This window comes from Formica exsecta, unplaced genomic scaffold, assembly GCF_003651465.1.
Source record: "Formica exsecta isolate Colony F162 unplaced genomic scaffold, ASM365146v1 scaffold568, whole genome shotgun sequence".
Lineage (NCBI taxonomy): Eukaryota > Metazoa > Arthropoda > Insecta > Hymenoptera > Formicidae > Formica > Formica exsecta.
The window spans coordinates 5,245-13,671 of record NW_021852933.1 but is presented as its reverse complement, the minus strand read 5'-3'; the positions used below and the strand labels follow the sequence as shown (position 1 = coordinate 13,671).

At 31.2% G+C, this 8,427-nt stretch overlaps 1 protein-coding gene across 1 annotated transcript in view; it reads left to right on the top strand.

The window, feature by feature from the left end:
• Nucleotides 1–8,332, top strand: part of LOC115242116 (calcium uniporter protein, mitochondrial) — a 41,822-nt gene extending 33,490 nt beyond the window's left edge. Inside the window, exons 2-6 of the mRNA XM_029818187.1 lie at nucleotides 5,064–5,240; nucleotides 5,354–5,472; nucleotides 5,712–5,858; nucleotides 6,520–6,723; nucleotides 6,866–8,332. Coding sequence (XP_029674047.1) covers nucleotides 5,064–5,240; nucleotides 5,354–5,472; nucleotides 5,712–5,858; nucleotides 6,520–6,723; nucleotides 6,866–7,186 — 968 coding nt within the window. The 3' untranslated portion in view covers nucleotides 7,187–8,332. The remainder of the gene's footprint in view (nucleotides 1–5,063; nucleotides 5,241–5,353; nucleotides 5,473–5,711; nucleotides 5,859–6,519; nucleotides 6,724–6,865) is intronic.
• The last annotated feature ends 95 nt before the right edge of the window (nucleotides 8,333–8,427 follow it).

Here is an 8,427-nt window from a genome sequence, read left to right as displayed (position 1 = left end):
TATATTGTAAATAGCTAAAAATGTATACATTAGATATTTTTAAAATGCATGATTTTTTAGCGCCCCCACGGAACTTAAAATTTTAAAATCTTGATTAATATTAAATCCATTTTTTTTAGTTATAATGTTTTACATTTATATATTTTTCCTTTAATTTTATTATAAAAATAATTATATATAATAAATCAAACATCTTCTTCCATGAGAAAAAATAAAATATTTGATGCAGAGAGATTTTCTTTTGGAAATAGTATAAGCTCGAAATATCTTATATGGATGAGCGATATATAGTCTAATACTTTCAACCAAGCGATCACGTACATCCACCTGCAGCGTCAAGTATCCTAGAGTCATATATTATTTACATACCTAAGATGCCTTAACCCATGAGGATTCACGTTACGAAAAATCGAGTTGTATATTTAGTTGGCTAACGTTACGTTCATTTTGCATATTGCTTCGAAATAAAATAGCAAAAGGTTCTTTAAATCTTTAAATAAATCTTTAAATCTACAGATAGATATTTTGCAGATTTGGAAATTGAAAAGTCAAGTATCAAAAAATATTAAAAATTTAATTACGTAAAAAAGGAGGTAAAGTTTTAATTCCATATTTTTAAAAACACGATATTTTTATCTCTATATCTCATGTGGTAGAGTACGGTAGCATAACTTTTCCAAAAGAGGAAGTGAAACTGCAGCATGTCAAGTACGGTTACACGCAAACTGTCAGTTAGGCAGTTGCGATCCACACACACATACGATCCCACAAGATTACGTTATTATCACCGCGAATTGCATGATATACGAATAACGGACTCGTCGGTGAACGATGAAAGAATAAAGATAATAATTCCGTGCTTAAAATTCTGGTAATACGGGATTTCTCAGAGCTGGATTTAACTCACGCAATGCCTACTAATTATACAAGAATATACGCTTTTTTCGTTCGACTTTATAAAATATTTTACCACATGTCAACATATCAGAAACTTTCTAGATAATCATCGGCGCGTAAATCTCTTCATAATTTGGTTGAAAGTTGGACGGAAATTTTTAAAAAGTTTATAAGAAAGCTTGTGCGCATCTATATGAAAAATTTTTTTATAATTTCAGAAACACACTGCCTATCAATTTTTTAAATTACCTATCAGACGAAATCTCAAGATTATATTACTAATATAATATTTTTAAAATTAAAAAATTATATAGTAAGAAGTTTATATTTAAAAGATGATGCTTAAAAGATGAAATTTATATTTAAAAGATGGCTAACAATTAAATAGTGAATTAAATTCCTATTATTTTTATATTCACTTTTTAATTCTACAGACACTCTTTAATTCTACAACTATAACAGCTTTAATATTAAAAACATAACTATATTTATACAGAAATTAAAGTTAAATATATGTTTTCTTTTTATTTCAACTGCGTATGCATTTGGTTATGAATAAAATGTTCGGAGCGTATAATATTCCAAGCAAATTAGATTTTGGAAAAATAGCTGTAACTAAATTTAATAAAGCATAAAAAACTAAATAAACATATTTAAATCAAAAGGTTTAGTGCAGGAGTGGAATAAATCTATCATTTTTTTATAAGGTCCGTTTTAAATATGAAATAATATCTAAAATAAACGTTATAGTTTATGATCCTACCTTTATATCTTGCCCTTAACCCTTCAATTTATAATTCTGACCACGCGATTATTCTAGTGCTAACGGCAATGGTTCTTCGGGAATATCATAAGTTATGAGTGGTCAATCTCATAAATATCTACCTACCCTCGGGAAGTCCCTTGGTAATCGTCAGTCGTACATCTCCGGGCAATAAAGCAAAATCGAGGTCTAGAGAAGTTTGAGGGAGCGTCGAAATACTGTCGCGAAAAAAAAAAAAAAAATGATAACTACGTCGCCTTAGTTCCACGTTCGCGTCACTTATTAATTGAGCAGGATCTTACGATAGACTGTGGCGGCACAGAAAACTTCACCACCGCATCGCACCATGGACAATAGAAGAAGGGAGGCGAGCGGTTAGGTGATGGTAAATTTCTTACCACTTCCACACCTGTGTATGCCAATCTACTACCGGGCGATGCACACGGATCGTCGTCAGCTGATCGTCTGTCATGTGCGTGGGGGCGTATTAATTGTCGGACGTTACCTGTCCGTTTAAAGAACACGCAATTATCGCGGCATTAAATTTCTATCTGAGTTGCAGCATCGAATTTCTATCCGAGTTGCAGTCAATCACTACCGATCGCTCTTTAAGTGTCCTAAATAATCGAGAAATTCTAGCTTGTTGTGCTGTTTCCCTTTCGAGACAAGAGAACTCTCCATGACAAACGATTAATGATTATCTCATAGATTTTCCTCGCGAATAAAATGATATTGTCGACGAATGATATGATATTATGCATATAATATTATATAGATAGAGATATACAATATATTATAAATAATATTGTAAATATAAATGTTATTTTATATATAATTGAAGTAAGAATATATTGTACGATTGTCAGTATTTTGATATACGATGCTATTATAATACATGTCTCTCTTTCTCTCTCACAGTTCCATAAAATAAAAAAGATAATATATCATTTTATTCAAAAGAGATTACACAATTTTACTTGCAATTTCTATCCGAGTTGCAGTCAATCACTACCGATCGCTCTTTAAGTGTCCTAAATAATCGAGAAATTCTAGCTTGTTGTGCTGTTTCCCTTTCGAGACAAGAGAACTCTCCATGACAAACGATTAATGATTATCTCATAGATTTTCCTCGCGAATAAAATGATATTGTCGACGAATGATATGATATTATGCATATAATATTATATAGATAGAGATATACAATATATTATAAATAATATTGTAAATATAAATGTTATTTTATATATAATTGAAGTAAGAATATATTGTACGATTGTCAGTATTTTGATATACGATGCTATTATAATACATGTCTCTCTTTCTCTCTCACAGTTCCATAAAATAAAAAAGATAATATATCATTTTATTCAAAAGAGATTACACAATTTTACTTGCAATAAAAAATTATATCTTTAATCATATAATAATAATTACAGCAATTGTGATCAGAGAAATAGCATTTTAATATGTAATTTCAAAATTATTGATTAATCATATTCAATGTAAAATGTACCGTAATAATATATGCGCTTGTATCTTTTACAACACATTTATAAATTATTTGATCAGAAACATTAATTCTTCCGCTTCATCATTAATCCATTACACGCTTTAATTTCTTGTGTTTCATAATCTCAGATGTGAGAAATTCGCATTTCTGTTTGGAAATTTTTAGTGCTGTTTATTAAAATTTCATCATTTTTATCAAAAGCTGGAATTTTTGTATTGTTTTTTCTTTAAAGGTATTTATACATACAAATTTTTGAAATTATTTTAGAACATATTGGTTCATATGATTTTGCACGTGCGCATCGCGAAAAAAATGCATCTTTTAATTTTAGCTAGAGTTTATATGTTAAATTTTTTATTTACTTATTTTATTTACAAAGTATATCGATTATTTGCTAATTTTTTATCATCAATATTCTATGATAGCGTAATTCTTGCAATTAGTCGCTTATTGCTCTATTTGCCAGCTTAAAAATTATAATGACAAACTTGGAAAGAAAAACTTACGAAGATAGCTCTTGCGTCTACAGATGCATTTTTAGAGATCGTTAGCGCAAGCGGATTAATGCTTGGTTCCGTTCTGCTTACAGCGGAAAGACCTCGGTCGTCTCGTTCCGTTCTCCACACTCTAATACCTTCTTCGTATCAACGGCTCGTAACCAGGTTAATACACACAGTCTAGCTCTCAATTGCGCGATTATCACGCGAGCAAAGTCGCGGATACATTGCGTTTTACCGATCCCACATATCTTTCTTCTTTTGTAGTTTTAAAAAATGCCTGGATACATTTAAATAACCATTAAAACAAAATTTCTTGAATAGCAATTAGATTGAGAGTTTAACATAAAACTTGTTGCATTATTTTTTATGTAAATAATAATAGCTGGGGCAACACATTCTTATCAATTTTGGATTTTTTTACTTGTTTTATTTCATTTAATTTGCAATCCTTATCAGGGATATTCAGTAAATTAATTAATTAAAAGAAACAGATTTTGCATCAGAAATTTGTTCGACGAGTTGTTCCGTTATGAAAGGTTGAAAGTATTTTTAATAGATTTATATTGCACAGATATAACTTTAAGTATATACAATAGGCAACACAGATAAAAAGCAAGTATGTAGCGTGTAACTAATGTTTAATGTGTGCTTTTATAATTGCGTATATTCGCATATTTCCATTGCCTCGATGGCGAACGATGTTACGTTCCGTTCTGACTACGTTATAATTTTAATTGTTATATATAACTAATAATTAACATTTTTTTGACATTATTTAATTGAATTGTCAAGAATAAATCGATTTAAATATTGATTAATCAATTAAGCTTTAAAAAAAATTGATATTAGTATAAAGCAAAAATCTACGAGATATGCATTGTGTTACGGATCTTGTATGATAATTTAATACTATTGAATATAAATACCGATAAAATTAAAGTTGAGTATCACTCGAATGCTCGCAATGCTAAATTTCATGTTTGAACTCGACATTTCCCATCCGAACTTTCAACAATGGATACGAACAATCCATGATACGATTATACGCATGTACACATGCGTACTTTTCTCATGTGCAAACTGTATTATGTTTTTGCTAATCGAGAGATATTCGCATGATGCGTGCAATCGAGTGCACACATACGGATCGAGAAAATACGCTAGAAATGGTTATTGACACTGAAAAACAGATTTTCGAAAAGAGCTAAGCTTTTATATATATTTTACATATTGTTTTAAGAGAATAAAATCTTATAAAAATATTCACAGAATCTAATAAATTTGTCTTCACCAAACTTGCTAATTTTATTCATAGTAAAGGCAATTATGTCTTATTTTGTGCGAAATAGATACGTAATGTATAAATATATTAACGTATATATATATTCTGTAGATTCGGATGTCACTGTGACATATTACAAAGGGCTTCCCAGAATCACGGTGCCTCTTCCATCTAGAAGAGAAAATTGCTCGTTCACCATGAAGCCAATAACACATACAATCGCCAATTTTTTAGATATGTTGAAGACAGAGGATCGTGGCATCGATCGAGCATGCATAACATCGTTAGGTGAGATATCGTATAATTTTCCTTAGCGGCTAATTAATAATTAAAGTATTAGAAACGGAATCGGATAGATCTTTATATAATAATGCAAGATAAAAGCTTTGATTGTTTTTCAGATGGCATCAGGATATCTTCCAGTAATACGATAGAATCACTTTTAGAAGAGGATTTCAAATTAGTAATAAACGATAACGAATATATTGTTTCGCCGCCGTTGCAAGAAAGGTGCACGATAGTGAGTTATCACATAAAGACGAGCCTTTTATCCGACTTTGTATTTTTAATATATAATCTATAAATGCGTAATTATGAGATGCTCTGCTTCTTGATGTCGATTGATTAGAATTTTAAACGAGCGATATTTTGGCTAATCATAATTTTCACACTCGGCGATATCTTTTACAGTTCACATATTTTCTTTGTCGAACCAAATGTAAACTTACAAGTATCACTCTACATTTCTCACTTTCGCAGGAGGATATTCAAAAACTTGGAGATATACAAGCACTTATCGCACAACTATACGAAGCGTTCCACGTGCGAGAATATCAAGTCGATATGGAAAGATCGGTTGTGGCCGAGCTGGAAGATATTAGATTACAACTAATACCTTTGGAACAGGTGAAAATGTTAAAATAATATTTTATATTATAGATTCCGCGACATACATACACGTGTTATATACATAAGACATGGATATATTTATGTGACAGTACATAGGTTTGTTAATTGATTTAATAGTAATTAAACGAAGCGCATGCATCGATTACCTTTCCATCGTAAACGTGCATAAATTAGTTTAAACGCGGCCACACTTCTATTGTCAGTCTTTTTTCATATACTACACGTCGGTTTTACAACTCTTCTTAATTGCCATATTCTTCTAATTAGCACACTCGTATCGCGCTTCGCACACCCGACTGAAGAAACAGCAATACTTTTCTAATCCCATCTTCATGCGAATTTCACTTGCTATATTCGCTATTATGCAATGTCAAAAGAAGAGAATTTTTATAAAATATTTCTTACATCTTTTTTTTTCTTTTTTTATGAAATTATAAAGCAGAAAAAAATATATCACTTTAGCTTCCACAGTCCTCCCTGATAAATTTATCCATCTCTGATATTATCCACACATCTTTTTTTTTAGTTACATATAAGATATGATAGAAAATAAAATATATATTTTTACTAATAGAAATACCTAAATACAGTACAATGACAAAAAATGATAAAAGAATTAGAAGAAAGTATGAATTTTACATTATCTTAATTGTTCTAGAAATTGCTAGAAATACAAAATGCTGCTTATAAGAGAGCGAATTTCTTTATCTGGACGTTCCTAATTATGATGTCAATCCAATTTGGAGCATTAGCCAGATTAACCTGGTGGGAATATTCATGGGATATAATGGAGCCCGTCACTTACTTCGTCACTTATGGCACTACTATGATGTGGTTTATTTATTACCTCGTCACCAGACAGGTTGATTTTATAATAAAATATACATGTAGAAATCTATAATATTACGAAAATTATCAAAAATACATTATATAATGTTAAAACTATATATAATATTATATAACATCGACACAAATCAACTATTTTTCTTTATATGTTTATATAGGAATATATGCTGCCGGATGTGCTGAATAGGCGTCATCTCATAGTACTTCATAGAAGAGCACGAAAGATCGGTCTCGACATTAACTTGTACAATTCGTTAAAGGATCGAGCTTACGAATTAGAAACCACTCTGAAAGTTATTCGCGGTCCTTTATACGACCATAAGATGCAATTGGAGCGAAAGCAACGCGCCAGATCTAGCTCCAGTAGCAGCTCAAGATCGCCAAGTTCCTCGCCTAGTCCCAGTCCCAGCCCCGAAAGAGATGTTCCTAAAACCACGTCAGAACTGAAGAAACATCCCGACGAGGGATCTAAAGTTTAGTCAAGATGGATGAAAGTTGGATCAAGGTTTGTCAAATTAAGTTCAACGTAGAGTGTGCGATAAAAAACCGTAGTAACGAAATCAACGATTACGGATCGACATTATCTTTTTCCAACGAAGTCTTGGATATATTCAAAAGAGACTTTTTCAAGTCGCGCGATGCACTCAGGGTAATTTTTAAGTCCGCGAAATCGGTGCTGAACGCGATCAGATTGCAAGACAAAGGGGAATGTAATTTATTTTTGTGTTTGTGTGCGTTTGTGTAAAGAAACCTAGAGTGATATCTTCAGATCTCGATTCAGTCTTCCAAGTATCGGCGGCAACCCTCACCACGCGTATTTCACAGGCATTAAAATATCGCGTTTATCGAATGCTCAATGCTGTCGACGTGTTTGGAAGACATTAGAGAAAAATATAGGAGATAATTATACCAGGCATCATAAATGTCATAACAATCGCTAGATAAGCAGTCTTCGAACCAGCTAGCACTTTGACAAAAGAGAGTAACATTTCACAAAACTTTTATAAAAGTTTTATAAAATAAAAGATGTTTTATTTGAAATACAACATGATCAAAATGACGCATGTCAAATATGACGCGTTTTTTCCAAAAATACATTTGGCAAATATTAAGGCATTTATGATGTCCAGTATATGTTAACTTAGTGTATGCTATTTTGATTAACTCTTTGTTGTATGTATTGTAATCGAAAGATTATTTCCTGAAAGATATCAACGGATGATGTTGTAGATTATATTTAATCACTGGCCAATCTCTCAGCACCAATCCAATCGTTATCTCTCATTCTCGGCCGAATTATATTATAATAAATCTCAAGGCAGCGGTGCTGTAACTTGACTCTATATGATTATATGATAATGATGACAGTAATTTTTGCGCACTGGTGCAGACTAAATACAATTGACTACAAAGTTATTCAAAATTATAATATAAGTACATTGACCAATGAAAATTTGGTAGTCGATTTATGTACACAGTAAAATTTATGTACATCGGTTTTTAGTATACATCTGTGCGCACTAGTACTTACATCCAATAGAATTCGCTATAAAAAATAAATAGCAATTTAAAAATTAATTGACAAGTGATTATTATGTCACTACGATATATATACCTCGCGAAAACTGTGAGAAGAGAAGAAAAAAAAATCTTCTGAAGTGTATAGCCATGTTAAGTGTAAATTATGTTTATAATTATGTATATAAAAAAATTAAATTAT